The sequence below is a fragment of the Sinocyclocheilus rhinocerous genome, unplaced genomic scaffold, assembly GCF_001515625.1.
Source record: "Sinocyclocheilus rhinocerous isolate Xijiao unplaced genomic scaffold, SAMN03320098_v1.1 scaffold594, whole genome shotgun sequence".
Taxonomy (NCBI): domain Eukaryota; kingdom Metazoa; phylum Chordata; class Actinopteri; order Cypriniformes; family Cyprinidae; genus Sinocyclocheilus; species Sinocyclocheilus rhinocerous.
The window spans coordinates 130265-147035 of record NW_015645059.1 but is presented as its reverse complement, the minus strand read 5'-3'; the positions used below and the strand labels follow the sequence as shown (position 1 = coordinate 147035).

Genomic DNA, 16771 nt, shown 5'->3' with positions numbered 1-16771 from the left:
ACAGCTGTTTGTCTCAATTCTGCTGAGGTGAAATTCAGTGCAGTCATGTACCGTGATACGTATCGTATCGTGGCCTCTGTATCGTGATGCGTATCGTATCGTGACTTTGCTGGTGATACACAGCCCTAGTGCGCAGTGGCTAGAGTAAACGCATTGCAGTGTGTGCGCTTTCTAAGCATTTTAATGCTGTTGCTGCACTGGACTGAAAGTCGATGTTGGAGCAAATTGACGTGTGATGAATTGTTATTGCAAATAATCAGAAAAAGACCGATCATTAGTGCCACGTGCTTCTGTACTCGGCTATTCGTGCCAATCCCTACTCTTATCTATGGCTTCCACTGCCATACATGGAGTGCATCCTCTCACTCTCATTCACAAACTCTCCCTGTCCTTATCTAATGATCACCCCAGGTTATAAGGGCAAGTGTGCGTCTCTTCGTGCCAGTTCGGATGTGTGTGTGTTCGTGAGGGCATGTGGAGGGGATGTACAGAAGTCTTTTTGGCTCAGCATGACATGGATACTTTAAGCCGATACTCAGAGTGAGCGGCGCCCACAGCTTCCTTTTCTTGTTGGCACTGCACAAAGCCAAGGAGATGACGCCAAGACCACCTCACGCAGACTGATGTCTTCCACAGCTGGTGGCACGGACAGAGATTTGAGGAATGAAGCTTAAAAAGATGGCTTGCTGTGCATTTATGATATGATTAGATACACTACTACAGCTGGAGACATAGGATGAGTCCAAATATGGCAACAAAAGTCTCAAGGAGGACTTAAGCATTTCAGGATGAATTTCAGATGAGAAGAGGAAACGGAAAAGAACAAGTTGACCAGTTCCCATCGCGCTGCCTTTGGCTCCACGCATGCCGGATGGAAACTGTTTTAGGATATGCTAGCGATATGACATCCCTATCCTCCCTCCTTGCTCAAAAAAGCACCACATTTCATTTCTGTTTGCTTTGTTTATGTCCTGCCGACCCTGCGCGCAGATATTCAAAAGGTAAACGTGCTATAAATACGAGCTCTCTCCACCCTTCTCAAACTTGGACTGTCACACACTGGTAGAGTGTTTTTTTCCTGAGAGGATTTTGCACTTGGCAGTGTATCTTTAATCTTGCACCTTTCGCGCAGGGAACAATACATAGGCTCTCGCTGAAGCTGTGAAAGTAGCCGCGGGGCCCTTCCAGAAGCCGACCTGAGGGCCTAGCCGCGATGTCTATATCCTGTAGTAACAGGATGTGAGGAGATGGACTGGAGTCACGTTTCCACATCCTCGCCCTCCCCTCTTACGCATTGAACATAGGAAGGGATGTTAGAGAGAAGTTGGTTACCTAAGACTTAGGTGGGATTAGTTGGTAAAGGTGAGGGGGGCACAATCTTTTACTTTACAAGTGTTCATAAATATTAATTAAATGATGTGATGTTCGCCCAGTAATCCTATTTTTGCTGAAATTGGCGGTAGATAGTTGTAGCAGTTTAGTTCCAGTGTTATTTTAGTATTTTTATGTACTATTAATAGTATTTATTAAGATTTTGAATTTGCTTTTGATTATATATTTGCAATTTTCATTTTAATTTCAGTTTAAGTTATAGTAATGTTATGTGCTTTTCTCATGCTTAAAATAACTATTTAACTTTATTTTTATGTCAGTTTTAGTTTCAATTTTAGTTCTTCAACTTAAACCTACTACGTTTTGTTGCCAAGGCAAAATTTAAAATTATTGTTCAAGTTATTTTTATCTAATATTTATATTTTATTTGATTTCAGCTTTATTTCAATGAATGAATACAATTTGTAATAGTTTTTAAAATAACACTGGTTTGTTCAGTACAGTGTCGATTGGTAGAGGTAATTGCTTGGTCTTAAAGTCATCCTTTTTTGTGGCTCTAATTTTGTCAAATTATGCAAAAAAGTGTGAAAATATTATGTAATTGTGTGTATTTAGGATACACAGACTGCTAGCTGTGCAATTAGCCAAAAGATTCCAGTATTTTGTTCCAAAATCATTTCCACCACATTGTCATTTCCGCCAAAGAATGCTGCTACACAATACATAATTTGAGATGTGGCGGAAATGACAATGTGGTGGAAATGTTCATGATGCTTTAGAAAAATGACAGAATTGTATGTTCACTGTTGGTCATTGTCATTGGAAAATATGTGTTTAAAAAGAGTTTATTTTAAGTCCACAAGGCCAAAAGTGCCCATACTTAAAGAAATAATCTATAGTTGGGGTAAAGGGGTTATCTAATGCCTTACCTTATGCAGTAGTGCTTCCTAGAAACCAGGAGATTTTGAGCAGCTCACACTGGGAGGAAAGCATTCACCTGATCCCCTGAGAAAGGGCAGGACACTTCCACAGTGTCACATCTAAGCCTGTAAACATTTCCTCCATCGAATATGGAAGTAAACAAAATCATAACACCACTCTCCAAGAAGTTCTGAAGGACGGTGCACTGTTGAACCCATCAGAGCCCTTGTGTGCGCTGGCCAAATGAGATTAAAACTGAAAGCACATGTTTGTTTTTAAAATACACACAAATGGAAATCTTTTAGAGCTTTGCAAAGTGTAAGCACAAATCTCTGTTGTACCTAAAATAAATGCAAAAGCTTGTGATGTAGCTGTTAATGTTTTTTTAATTATCCTTTATGTTACATTTTCAGTTTCCTTTCCACCAGTTAGCTCCTGATTATATAAACATCATCTGGAACAGCAGGCAAGGTTTCACAATCCGTAGTCCCACATTCTTCTACATCGGGCTATTTTCCTGTGAGACTATCGTCAATGGAGTCAAATATAGCAACAAGTTCTTGACTCACAGACCAGGTAAGCACTTAAGGTTTCTATGAGTAACGTCTTAGTGAACCAAAAATTGGGACCTAAATTTAAGTTTTAAAATTGCAACCATTTTCTTCTCCTGCAGTGAATAAAATCCTGGATGTGTATTTGAACAGCACGGGTTTGGTCCACACGTTACAGGGCCAGATGTTAGCACTGAACTGCACCGTTACAGCTGAATGGAACGCCAGGGTTTCCATTAGCTGGACGTACCCACAAAAGGTGGGGTTTACACAGTGACAGTATGCAGTTGTGATTTATGAACTGCTATTTTTAATATCTTTATTCTGCAGTTGGTATAATCATAATCTATGTACATGGATTTTTAAAGGAATAATTCACCCAGAAATGAAAATTGTGTCATCATTTACTCACTCGCATGTTGTTCCAAACCTGTATAAATTTTTTTCTTATGTTGAACACAAAAGAAGATGTTTTGAAGAATTTTGAAGAACCAAACAGTTGTTGGTCCCCATTGACTTCCATAGTAGGGATAGAAATAGCCTACTATTAAAGTCAATGGGGACCATCAACTGTTTGATTACCAGAATTCTTCAAAATATCTTCTTTTATGTTCAGCATAAGAAACTCAGACAGGTTTGGAACAACATGAGGGTGAGTAAATGATGACAAAATTTTCCCTTTTGAGTGAACTATCCCTTTAAGATAAATTAAACTCATCTTGATGCATTACTACTAAATTAATTAGTTCCACAGCAAAACCCATTAGAAAGAAAATCATGAATTTGCTTGTTTAATATCTTATTGAAAGCAAATGGAGACTTTTGCTTAAGTCTCCTGCATCACAGTTTTTCTTCTGAGAAAAAGACTAATGAAATGTGTCCACTCTAGAGTCTCAAATTGTGCTTAGATTTGCTAATATATCAAAGTCTGCCATCAAAACTGAACATCAAAATGATCAGGAAATTAATTAATATAAAATAATAAAAATAAATATAATTAATTAATAATTAATGTCCTGTATGTACACATACTGTGTGTGTGTGTGTAAATACATTTCTCAATATGTCTCATTTGCTTCTATTTTCGTTTTTGTATTACTTTGATACTTAAATGCAACATCATAACTTACTCCATTTAACCTCCTGAGCTATAAAAGAGCAAACTCAAATTTTTCTTTTTGGCAACTAGAGAAATTTTAAATGACAGTTTGTGCACTAACAGACATTCCCTTTTTAAAGTGTTTTAAATGGCCATTAAATGGCCAGCTGTTCTGTAGACCTAATTTCATCTGAAAGCCATGTTGTTTATATTCTTGATGTTTGTGACACAATTTGCTTTGCTTGTTTTTACTTCAGGCTAATGGATCTGCCACTATCATCAGACGCATATCTAGGAGCCGAACCAACATGCTCTTCTACAGTGTTCTCACCATTCCCAGACTGAGCAAAGCAGACAGAGGACTTTACAAATGTCATGTAACAAGTGGTCCATCCAAGCGAGAAACAAATACCACAGTTATCGTCTATGGTGAGTTTTAGAATCAGTCACCTTGTCGCTGAGTTAAAATTTGCTTTGAAACCAAACTGCTGTTCCACATCTAATGGATTCTAATTCACTATTTACAGCTTTTTATCTCTCAGTTGTCCACACATGTGTTTCTGATTGTCTTACTCTCTTGTCTGTTTGTTCCCAGACCAGCCTTTCATTCGACTCAAGCACAGAGATGGCCCTGTGGTTCAGGCTTCTGCAGGACAGAAATCTTTCCATCTTACTCCAAAACTAAGGGCTTTCCCTGCACCTGAAGTCATCTGGTAAAATTTCCTGTGATTACATAGTTCTGCTGCTAAGTAGTTGATTAAATTATCATTAAATTGTACAGAAACAACATATTTGGCCTAAAGAGGAAAAAATCTCAATAACTGAGTTTATTGCTTAGGTTGAAGGATGGGATGGTCGCCGCCGAGCGGTGTTCCCGTTACCATGTAGATGGGTTTTCTCTGGTCATTCGGGATGTTGCTGAAGAAGACGCAGGAATCTACACCATCCTTACTGGCATCCAGCAGTATGGGCTTTATCAGAACCTCACACTCACGTTGGTGGTAAATGGTGAGACTTAGCATAAAGAGTTTTTTTCTTTTAATTAGTAGTGTTGGGTAATGATTATTTGCGATTAATCACATCCAAATTAAAAGTTTTTGTGTACATAATATATGTGTGTGTGTACTGTGTATATTTATTATGTATATATAAATACACACATGCATGTATATATTTAAGAAAAATTGTATGTTTATATATTAAATATATTTATATATAATATAAATTAGATGAATATAAATATGTACATGTAAATACATGTAAATATTTTCAAAATATATACTGTATGTGTGTCTTTATATATATACATATTAAATATACACAGTACACACACATATATTATATTTAGGGATGCACTGATACCACTTTTTCCAGGGATCACACAACAGAAGTGCGTGCGCTCTCTCTCTCTCCCTCCCTACCGTTAAGTAACTTGTGCATTGTTTTACTTACTTGTTTTTGACACATCCGACCGAACTACAAGCTTTCCAGTGATGTCTGTGAGAAAGGTATATTCACTCGACAAACTCGCGCATCTGCGCCGCCGCGCGGACAATCCACTCAGCGTGCTTTGCTTATCAGCTCGTGCACATCAGCTATACAGGCGTATTCAAATAGTTGAACCTAGGCCAAATATTGTCCTATCCTAACAACCCATACATCAATGGAAAGTGTATTTATTCAGCTTTCAGATGATGTGTAAATCTCAATTTAAAAAAATTTACCCTTATGACTGGTTTTGTGGTCCAGGGTTACATATAAACAAAAACTTTTATGTTGGATGCGATTAATCGCGATTAATCGTTGCCCAGCACGACTTTTAATGTTATAGAACTGTTTTATCAAATTCAATCAAACCATTTTGTAAATTTGATAGTTGAACAAACTATAATTAAAATGTAAAAAAAGATCCTGTTTTACATTTTTTTTGCTCAAACACACACACGCACATAATAAATAATTTATTATTATTTATAATGGAGACTATGACAATATGCACTCATTGCCTTTTCCCTTTCATCAAAATCTGTTCACAGTGAAGCCACAGATTGGAGAAAAGACAGTTTCCTCTCAGCAACCCGGGACTGTCCAGCGAGGCAGCAGACAAGCCCTGCACTGCACCTCTCATGGTGTCCCACCACCTCAAATCCAATGGCTCTGGCATCCATGTCCTCCGAAAGGCCTGTAAGTCCACAATCCACTCAGAAACACACAAATGTTTGTCAAATATGAAATAAGGCAGTGATGAATGCACATTGAAATGCAGATCAAATACACAACCTTATTATTGTGAGCCAAAGTAGCCTACTCACATAACATAGACCCTGTTTTAGGAAGATTATGGTCCCTTTGTTTTATTCAGGCTTCTGCGAGTTCTCTAAAATCTCATTTTATTTCCCACTCTCATGTTTTAAAAAGTGAAAGCATTACAATGAACTTTCTAAATTTGCAAACATTTCCCCAATGACTGACTAATCATGTCCTCATTGCCCTTTAGTCACAGAGGAAAGGGATACGGTGAAGAATACTGGGTCAGGGCCAAAAATTCAGCCACTTTTAATTTAGTATTTGATCCAGGTGAAAAAACACATGCAAGACAATGCAATTTTGCTAGGTTTGGATTTCTCACACTAGACTAAGTTAGATATCCTCTCCATCATTGCGTAATGTCCTGAAACCATTTAAACATTTCAGTTATTTCACACTGTACCTGGTCACAGTGTGTTTGATGTGTTTTTTTTTAGAATGAATGCACATATGAGTGGAGACATGTCTATATTTACAGACATACACACACACACATATGTATGTGTGTGTGTCTGTGTGTGTGTTTGTGAATAGAGACCTGTTTTGTCTAATTCAGCATGTGTTCAGACAGGGTTTCCTCTTAGCCTGTAGAACAGATGCTTGAGAAGGCCTTTCATGTGTGTATCTCTATTCATTTTTGTGTGGATGCAGACGCTCGTGTGTATGTGTTCGTATTTGTGTGAATGTGTGCCTGGTACAGTCACAGAATTGAATTTAACTCCCGAGTTGAAAGTGCAGAAAAAGCACTTCAAAAGAAGCCAGTTCCGTGCTTACAAGCACGATATGTTCGTTTCTAAATCAAACACTATGATTTAATGAACTTCCTGTGCAGAATGCTGGCTGTTTATTATTGTGATCGCTCAGACGCATCCTGCCATGCCTTCTTCAATGTCTGACACACCACATATCCACCGTTCTCATGAGAAAAATTTAGCAAGCATTACTCATCTCACAGAAACACCCTGCCACATACATTCCCGACTTACTCCCATATAGACACACACACACACACCAATATTTTTTTAAATCCACAAACCCTGAAAATGTTACACTACAGTACGACACTGCCATTTCTACTCAAAAGGTGTCCATTTTTAGGTCATGCTTCCCCTTATTGTACTGCCTTCATGACATGTTATATTGGTGATATTTTCTTGGCCTATTCTTTGAGTGCTTCCTAAAAGAACTAAAAATGAAATATCACTGAGAGGAAAAGTCTTGTTGACTGGAATAATGAAACGAACTCCCTGTATGTGCCAACTATCCTTCATGCAATCTTAAAGTGACAGTTCATCCAAAAATGCAATGATTCAATTAATATTAATACTGTTTGGTCCAATATGTCCAAGAAGGTCCAATTCTTGCTAATAACAAACCAGTAACAATGACCTCAATAAATTACTAATTTGCTGCTTATTAATAGTTAGTAAGGTAGTTGTTAAGTGTATGTATTGGGTAGGATTAGGGATGTAGAATATGGTCGTGCAGAATATGTACTTTATAAATACTAATAAACAGCCAATACGTTAATAATAGGCATGCTAATAAGCAACTAGTTAATAGTGAGAATTGGTCCCTATACTAAAGTGTTACACTCTAAAAAATGCTGGGTTGTTTCAACCCAATTTTGGGTCAAATATGGACTAACCCAACTGTTGGGTTAAATTTTGGTTACATTTTTAAATTAACTTTTTAACCCAACAGTTGGGTTAGTCCATATTTGACCCAAAATTGAGTTGAAACAACCCAGCATTTTTTAGAGTGTACCTAGTTTTTTAATATTTCTAGTTTTATTAAGTTTTAGTTATTGTAGTGCTTCAGTTTAAATAAGAAAAAAAAATAGAAAAGTTGAAAACTAGTTCAAATAAAATAAGTTTCTTTTTTTAATATTTTGTTTTATTTCACGTGATGAATGTTTTTTTAATGGTTTTAGATATGCATAGAAGTTTGGAACAACATTTTTGGGTAAACTGTCCCTTTAAGAAATGCTTTGGTGTTCTAAATGGCAAACCCACATGGAATTTGCGGCAACAAATTTCTTCAGAAATGTAACACTCGTCATACTCTAATTTGATTAAAAACTAAATAATTTATGCTTTCAGTTAGCAATATGTATCTAAAACATTTAGTTTAACACATATTACCTTTTTAAAATTCTTTCTGGGGGAGTTTATGCTAAAATGGGTGCAGAAAATGCCTGTAGATTCTATCTGGGTCTGCCTATCTGATATAATTTTTTTTTTAAATAATTTGCATATTGATTTTGCTGAGATATACTCATCTTAAATTTCAAAAGATATATATGATAAAAAAAATGTAAGCACTGTGTAAAGCTTGATCATTGAAAGGTATTGTATGTACATTCTGTTGAGAGGTCTTGACTGGCTGGACCCTGACTCAGGCCCTTATTCTTTATAGCAGCCCGGCGCGGCTGGCCTGACGCTGTGGCGGAGGAGGCCCAGGGAGAGTGGAGTTGTGGGCCGGGCCGGCCTGATAGCGGCTGGATGGGCTTGAGCTCGGCCATGGGAACAGCAGCACTCTTATCTCAGCCAGGCAGGAGGCGCAGACGGGCTTCCTGTGCGAAAAATCAGAGCGCTTTTCCTCTCGTTGTTTGGCTTCCTCCCCGACGCGAGACAGCTTCCCAGCAGCGTGATTGTCCCTCCGTCTTCAAACGTGGCACAGTCCGCTTCCTCAGGAGCTTGATCTATTCTTGAGAGTCCCTAATCCCACACACACACCCTCCACCCCTCTTTACCGATCCCCCACAATCCACCTCACCTGTCCTGCCACACTCACAAATAACCCTACAACTGCCAGTGCCCTTCCTTATCCACATCACTAAAAGCAGGCCATCTCATGAGGATCCAGAACAGCTGGGCTCACACAGGACGGAGAAGCTGATATCTCTGCACCCCTGGAACTACATTCTAATTTATTCCTCTTTGTTGTTGTTGTATAGAGACAGTTTTTTCTGCTCTTCCTCTTTCTGAGCATGATCCCCATCCATACACTGCCTGGTGCTGCTTTGCTTTTTGTGTTCTTGAGTGGTACTATAAAGGATGTATGAACCAAGCCTCCATCTCCAAAGCCCAGACCATCAGTTGTAGTTCTAACATCCACAAAAGCTGTGAGTTCAGATTGTACACAATGAAAATATCCTCTATCTACTATCTCGACGTGAGCCAAGGAGGGCAGAGAAAACCGAGGCTCGCTATTTGGATTTCTCGTTTTTTTTGGTTGTTTTTTTCCAGACTGGACCTGGCCCAGAATGCCTGCTGTGTAGGAGTTCTGATAGGCCAAATGAATGACAAAAGCTCTGTGTCATCCTGTTTGTCATCTTATGTTAAACTCTTCCACTTCACAGTGATGCTGTGTATTACAGTTGCTTTATTTTGTGCTGAAAGAAAAGATCCTGCCTGTTTGTATGCAAGTGTTTGTGTGTGTTGAGTGAGTATTTGTGTGTTTGTTTCTACTCTACGGGTCTCTCCCAATGTGATTCGTCCCTTTTTATACAGATTGTCTATGAGTAATATATGATTCTAATATTTAATAATTTTATACAACTAACTTACTTATGGTAAATCTCAATAATTGCCAAATGTGTAAGAACGCAGATAAAACATGTATTTTTAATATCTAATGTATGTGTTTATATCAAATGCATTTGTTTTTACATTAAATTTGCTTGAAATTATTTGTACAATATGGTCTGTTTGGTTCCAGAAAATGCATATGTGAAGTCCTAGCTGCTGGCAAAGATGTAGCTGAAATATTGGCCGACTATAATAAACTGTTTCTTGATTGATGCTTTTCTAGGCAATAAAACAGAGTAGATTTCATAATGACCCACTGAAGTCAGTTCGTAATACTGTACGCAGGCACACCGGGTACATGGATGAAGGTGTGTGAATGCAGAATGAGTGGGGACATTTGTGGTTAAACAAATGGGCGTTTGAAGTCTCTCTCTCTGTGTGTGTGTGTGTGTGTGTGTATGTGTGTGTGTGTGTGTGTGTGTGTGCGTGTATGAGAGAACGAGCGAGCGACTGTTCCCGGAGAGCCGTGGGAGAGTGGACTGTGTGTTTGAGAAGTGCTGTTGTCATGATCAGGGTGGGACATACGAGGACAGAACGCTCACTGTCTCAGCCAAATAGGAAGAGCAATCAGAGAGAGTCGTCAAAGCCAGGGAGGGGTAACAGGGCGGTGGGCACAGTCACGGACAAATACCCATCACCATGGTCCATCAGAACCTTGCTCCAAAGATTAGAGACCTTAAAGAATTGGCATGGATAAGATAATGGGATAAATGCCTAGAAGTTGGTGTGCAAAGTGGATGAGAGGTTGGAACTTCGGAAGCTTGGCTGGGATGATTTACAGGCAGGAAAAGGAACACATCCAAGCCCCACACACTGCTAATTACGGAACACTGCGACGAGTGTCACCGTATCCTGACACAAATGACACACACACACTGAAAATGAATTCCAAAAAAAATTCCAAAGAAACAATTCCGTAAGTTGACTATAGTGAAAAATGAATTCCCAAGAGACCAGGGATCGGAAGATTCCAGTCATCCCCTTTCAGACCGCAGCTGCGCTACACATCTGTGTCTTGTGACATCATGCTTCGACACTTGTGAACTGAGAGTGCTGTCGTTCTCTCTTCCTCTTTCTCGTCCTCTGTCTTCCTCTCTCTAAGATGCAAGAAGCCCCCTACTTCGTCCTGGACTGCAGTCAGCGAGAAGACAGAAGCCACATCCACCCCCAATCCCATCCTGACCGTCAGCCACAGACAGGAAGTGTTAGAAGGGAAGAATAAGGTGAGTGTTCGAGTGGGTGGACTGATGATAGGGAACAGATTAAATGAATACACAAGAGGGCACACAAGAACGCAAAAGTACTCCCAGGATTCACACGAGTGCATCTGCGCTCAGTTCTGTGGAATTATGTGTTCCACCAAATGTTTCTAGATAACAACAATCAAGTTCCAATTCTAGTTAGTTCTGTAGGTGGTTAAACAGGTGTCCTTCCTCTCTGATTACCGGAACAACATTAAATGATTTATTTCAAGAATACTCCATCTCCATCCCCCATGCATGTACCTGAATCGCCCTCCTTGTTGGTGCTAGAACAACAATAACAAATAATAACTAAGAGTATTAAAATAAGTTTGTTTCGGTATCAGTTTGATAAATATCAGAACCTCCTTTTATAAGAAACATGGAGGGAATAGAATCTGATGGCGAGCAATCCAGCTGTCAAAATCAGTTTCCCCAAACCTGTGGAGAGGCATGTTGATGTAGTGGCTTAAAAGTTGTGGATTCTATCCCGTATGAGGATGGGTCTTAACCAGTGTCAGTTTGATACATTTTAAAACCTACTTATATCAGAAAAGTGTGTAAAAGAATCTGACGGCGAGCAACCCGGTAGTCAAAATCTGTTTCCCCAGCCCTGTGGGGAGACATGTTGATTATATGCCTTTTGAGGATGACTCCCAACCAGTATCAGTTTGATAAATATTTGAACCTCCTTCTATAACAGGGGTTCTCAACTCTGGACCTCGAGATCCACTTTCCTGCAGAGTTTAGCTCCAACCCTAATCAAACACACCTGAACAAGCTAATCAAGTTCTTCAGGTTTCATCCAGGTTGGAGATAATCTCTGCAGGAAAGCAGATCTCGAGGTCCAGAGTTGAGGATACCTGTTCTATAAGAAACATGGAGGGAACAGAATACAATGGCGAGCACTCCAGCTATCAGAATCTGTTCCCCCAGCCCCATGGATGATGTAGTGGCTTAAAAGTTGTTGATCTGATTCTGTTTGGGGATAGATCTTAACCAATATCGGTTTGATAAATATAAAAAACTTATTTTATAAAAAACATGGAGAGACATGTTGATGTAGTGTATTCAAATTTGTTTATTATATGCAGTTTAAGAATGCATCTTAACCAGTATCAGTTTGACAAATATTAGAAGCTCCTTGTATAAGAAATATGAAGGGAACAGAATGGCGAGCAATCCAGCTGGGAGAATATGTTCCCCTATCCACTTGAAGAGACATGATCCAGTGGCTTAAAAGTTGTTGATGGGTCTTAACCAGTAACAGTTTGATAAATATTAAAACCTCCTTATATCAGAAAAGGGAGGAATGAATCTGACAGCGAGCAACCCGGGTGTCAGAATCTGTTCCCCCAGCTTTGTATAGAATCATGTTGATGCCATTTGAGGATGGATCTTAACCAATATCAGTTTGATAAATATTAGAACCTCCTTCTATAAGAAACAATGGGGAAATAGAATTCAATGGCAAGCAAACCACCTGTCAGAATAAGAATGAAAACATTTTTTGGTTTTCAACCTATGTTGTAAAATTTTGGTTACTCCTAAGCTTACTCATTTTGTGGCTAGAGGTAATGTGAAATGTTATTACCTCGTGTGAGCTTTGGGTTCTCAGAAAAATGTAAGTACTTACCAAAATTTACCCAACATGTCCCTGGATCAACATCATTGGTCATGGCTGGTCTTGGAACAACATTATTAGCCAAAGTAATGACTCATTATGGGTTTGTGCATAGGACTTAAGTTAGGTGCTTTAACAACATTCTTATCAATCAAGGTTAGGATTTGAGCAGGGATTGTGTTATAGCTATGATTGTTTAATGAGAATGTAGTTCCTGGACAAACAATGGAAGTTGATGCAGAAACATGTCCTTGAGGAAATCACATAATGCGTAAGTGCTCTTAAACTTTCTAGCCGTGCTTGCTTGCATGCAACAGTTGTTTTTTGTGTTTCCACAGACTGTAGGAGTTCTGACAGTTGGCGAAGCATTGATATCTGGCATCTATCGCTGTGTTGCAGCAAACTTAATGGGCAGAGATGAACTAGACATCCGTTTCTATGTCACAGGTACTTTGTATATATATAACTAAATTTAAAAAAATGCTTAAACCTTAACATCCAAATATTTTACCTCGTTCTCCATAACTTTTTCTCTCATATTCCCTCTCTCTCACTTCTTCCCTTTCTTCCTCTAATCCCGCCCTCCTCCGTCCCCTTGTTTTCGAGGGTTTGCTTTCAAGCTGTGCTAATTTCGGCCACAGTGGATGTAGCCCATCCTGGCTGTTGTCATAGCGACAGGGTGGAGGAGTGAACAGGAACCTGTGGGTCTTATCATCCTGCCTCCTCGTGCGGTGCATTATTTGGAGAACACTGGTGGTGTTCGGGAAAGATAAACATTATCTTCCATCAGGAAACCCTCGAGCGGTTTCCACTGGAAATTTCAAATAGCTAAAGTAAATAGCGCGCCTTTACACTAGCGTCTTATTGCTACTTGTACTGACAATGGCTATTCAACATTGTCATCAAAGGTTACAAAAAATGCTGCTTGGTCAACACTTCCAAAATGGTTTCTCTAGGCTGTTTTTTGTTTAATAGCCTCAAACAAAACTCGGTTATTGCGAGGAGGTCTGCATGTATTCGGTCTCACTGTATCGAGAATTTTATGCACAGGAAGTGGAAACTGAAACTGCTTTTGTCCACCATCACAGATGTCAAAGGAGGCCTTATTGCGTCTTTGGAGGAAGAGCCCAGAGAGGGAGGGGACCTTCGTCTGGTCTGTATAGCCAATAGGCACCTCTATTCAGACCTGTCATGGTATAGATTAACGAATCAATCCACCACATCAGATGGAGCTTCAGTTCTCGGCGGGGAGCTCAAAGAGGGGCAGTTCTCTCACACTCTGCAGCTTCTGCTGAAGAATGTGACTGCACAACACACACACACACACACACACACACACACACACACACACACATTCATGCTCTCTGTAAAGGGATAGTTTATCAGGACATGAACATTCTGTCATCATTTACTCACCCTCATGTTGTTCCAGACTTGTATGACTTTCTTTGTTGCATGGAACACAATATAGATATTTAACGAAAAGTCCTGGCCGCTCTTTTCCATAGAATTAAATATGGATGAACCCTAAAAAAACGACAAAAGTACCATAATAGTAGTTGATATATAATATGTAGAATCTATTTTGCATTTATGCACATACTTATCGGCCATTTTAGGATGTGGCACAACAGCTTTGACGTCAGTGCTTCCCAGCATTAATCTACACAGAAAGAAAAGCATACTGTTTTAAAACAACAAATAAGCAAATGATTTTTTTTACTGAAAGCAGAATTTTTTTACTGCTGTGATCTTTGGCACTTTTATGGGGTACAAAATAGGGTCTGAAACTCTTAAAAATGAAATTGTAATAAATATTTCTTCCTACACATCTTGAAATATTATTATTATTATTTATTTATTTTAAAATTGCATTTTTATTATTATTATTAATAATAATTATTATTATTTATTTATTTATTTTATTGCTTGTCTTTTTGTTTTGTTCGGAATTATCCCTGTAATTGCAAAAAAATTGCAATATTTTTTAATAAATATTACTAAACAATTAAACAACAGTTTTAAAATATCCAATAGTAGTCATTTACATTTTCCATTAGGTAATAAAATATTTTAATATTTTTCTTACAGTATCTTACAGTAACAGGGTTGATTGAGCTTGACAAATTTAGCCAACACTTACTTGCTCATATTATGTTACTACTTGGGTGTCATAGTTTTATTTTTTTTGTAACTGGGAGAAATCACATGGTAGCAGGTTTGTATGCAAAATGTGGGATACAATTCTGGTCATTAAAAATAGTTAAAAAAATAACTAATTGATAATAAATGTTTTAAACATATCTGATAAGGCTTACATCAAAAACAAGGGATTTGTGTCTAATTCTTTTTTTAAAAATAGGACACCACAGTATTCATGGTCATATATACCATATTGCTGTATCATCTGTACATTTACATGCTTACAAATGCAAACAGATCAGAAATAGCAGGTTATTGCAGGTCACAACAGCCATCTGATTTTAAGTCACGTAAGGATGTATTTGCAGACACCCACACATTCAGAGACAGAGGCGGAAAGAGAAACAAAAAGTGAAGGAGAAAGACAGAGCAAAAGGGGTCCTTGGGAACTGGGTCCCAGAGCTTCCTGTAGCCCTTCTCTCCAAGGCTGTGTGGAGCAGAACCTCTTTGGTGTGGGAATGAGATCTAGTCAGGAGGAAGAGCACACAATGGCACTTCCCACTATGCCACATTTACAGGCTGCTTCACATGGCCAAAGAACAATCAGCCAATCAGCCACTGTCACAGAACGAGGAAAGAGACAATAATCAATTGTGTCCAGGAGGAAAATATCTGAAGCAGAAGTTTAAACTTATTATTCTCCTCTTTTTCTAGTTTTATGTGATCACGCTTCATGTGAAGAACCCCTCGGGGATTTTTGTTGTATGTGAATTAAGTTCCAGACAAATTAACCGGCGATTCTCTTATATTAATCTACATAAATTTGAGACTACACTGTAAAACTTTCAACAGCCAAAGCAATAGTAGGCGTCCTTGGCCAGCTAACCCGGAAATATCAGTCGAGTCTGTGAAATGCTGAATGTGTCATTAAGACAAACAGAGGGATTTCTCTGAATGGCACAAATCCAATGGCTGCAATTCAAACATTCCAGGCCTCAATCTGCAATGAAAGAAATACAACTCTTAGTCTATTCACACTTTTGTAACAATAGCTACCCGCGTCACCCGTAAATCACTCAGCTGCTTTATAAGGCGGACGTGTAATGCTAAGTGCCTCATGTGATTGCCGTGATTTCCCTCAGTCTCCCTAAGGGTGTTTTTGATCTTTTTTGATTAAACTGATTCAGCGGACTTGGAACCCCTGACCCGAGCCCCTTTGTCTCACACTGTACAGTTCTGCAGGCACCGGTGCGGCTGCGAAATCTGAGCGATCACAGTGTTAACGTAAGCAACTCGGTCACTCTCCGCTGCCCCGCTCGGGGAATTCCACATCCCAGGATCACATGGTATAAGGACCAAAGAAAGATGCAGCGGGTGTCTGGTGAGACTAAAAAAAACGTGCTTTTTGAGTATTTAATTTAAGTATCCTGTATGTGAATAGATTACATATGTGTTTCATTTATTGGCAGGTATTATGCTGTTTCCAGAGGAAGGGACTCTTCATATCGACCGAATTACAGTTGAAGACCAGGGACTTTACACCTGTATGGCCACCAATGAGAGAGGGTCTGTGGAGAGCTCCGCCCACATTTGGGTTCAAAGTAAGCTTCTGCTTTGTCCTTTGTCTTAAAACCTGAGTAAATTTACTAATTTTAATTTGTATTATTATAGCTTATTTTACATTTTATGGCAAGTGTAAATTGAATTGGCCACCAATGAGAGAGGGTCTGTGGAGAGCTCCGCCCACATTTGGGTTCAAAGTAAGCTTCTGCTTTGTCCTTTGTCTTAAAACCTGAGAGTAAATTTACTAATTTTAATTTGTATTATTATAGCTTATTTTAAATTTTATGGCAAGTGTAAATTGAATAATAATAATAAATAATAATGCAATGAAATGCAATGAAAATCATTTTTAAATCATCGTCTATACACTACTGTAGAAATGGGGGGGGGGGGGTTTT

At 38.8% G+C, this 16771-nt stretch overlaps 1 protein-coding gene across 3 annotated transcripts in view; it reads left to right on the top strand.

Moving 5' to 3' along the window:
- The window catches only part of LOC107705214 (vascular endothelial growth factor receptor 1-like), a 32848-nt gene that overhangs the window by 8791 nt on the left and 7286 nt on the right, over nt 1-16771 (top strand). Inside the window, exons 5-15 of one of the 3 annotated variants that reach the window (XM_016508409.1) lie at nt 2667-2829; nt 2927-3063; nt 4161-4332; nt 4499-4616; nt 4742-4911; nt 5940-6087; nt 10906-11026; nt 13007-13115; nt 13757-14027; nt 16022-16191; nt 16280-16411. In XM_016508409.1, the coding sequence (XP_016363895.1) occupies nt 2667-2829; nt 2927-3063; nt 4161-4332; nt 4499-4616; nt 4742-4911; nt 5940-6087; nt 10906-11026; nt 13007-13115; nt 13757-14027; nt 16022-16191; nt 16280-16411 (1711 nt within the window). Of the gene's footprint in view, nt 1-2666; nt 2830-2926; nt 3064-4160; nt 4333-4498; nt 4617-4741; nt 4912-5939; nt 6088-8584; nt 8794-10905; nt 11027-13006; nt 13116-13756; nt 14028-16021; nt 16192-16279; nt 16412-16771 lie in introns of those variants that run through there. The other 2 variants (XM_016508407.1, XM_016508408.1) reach the window with 2 other exon arrangements.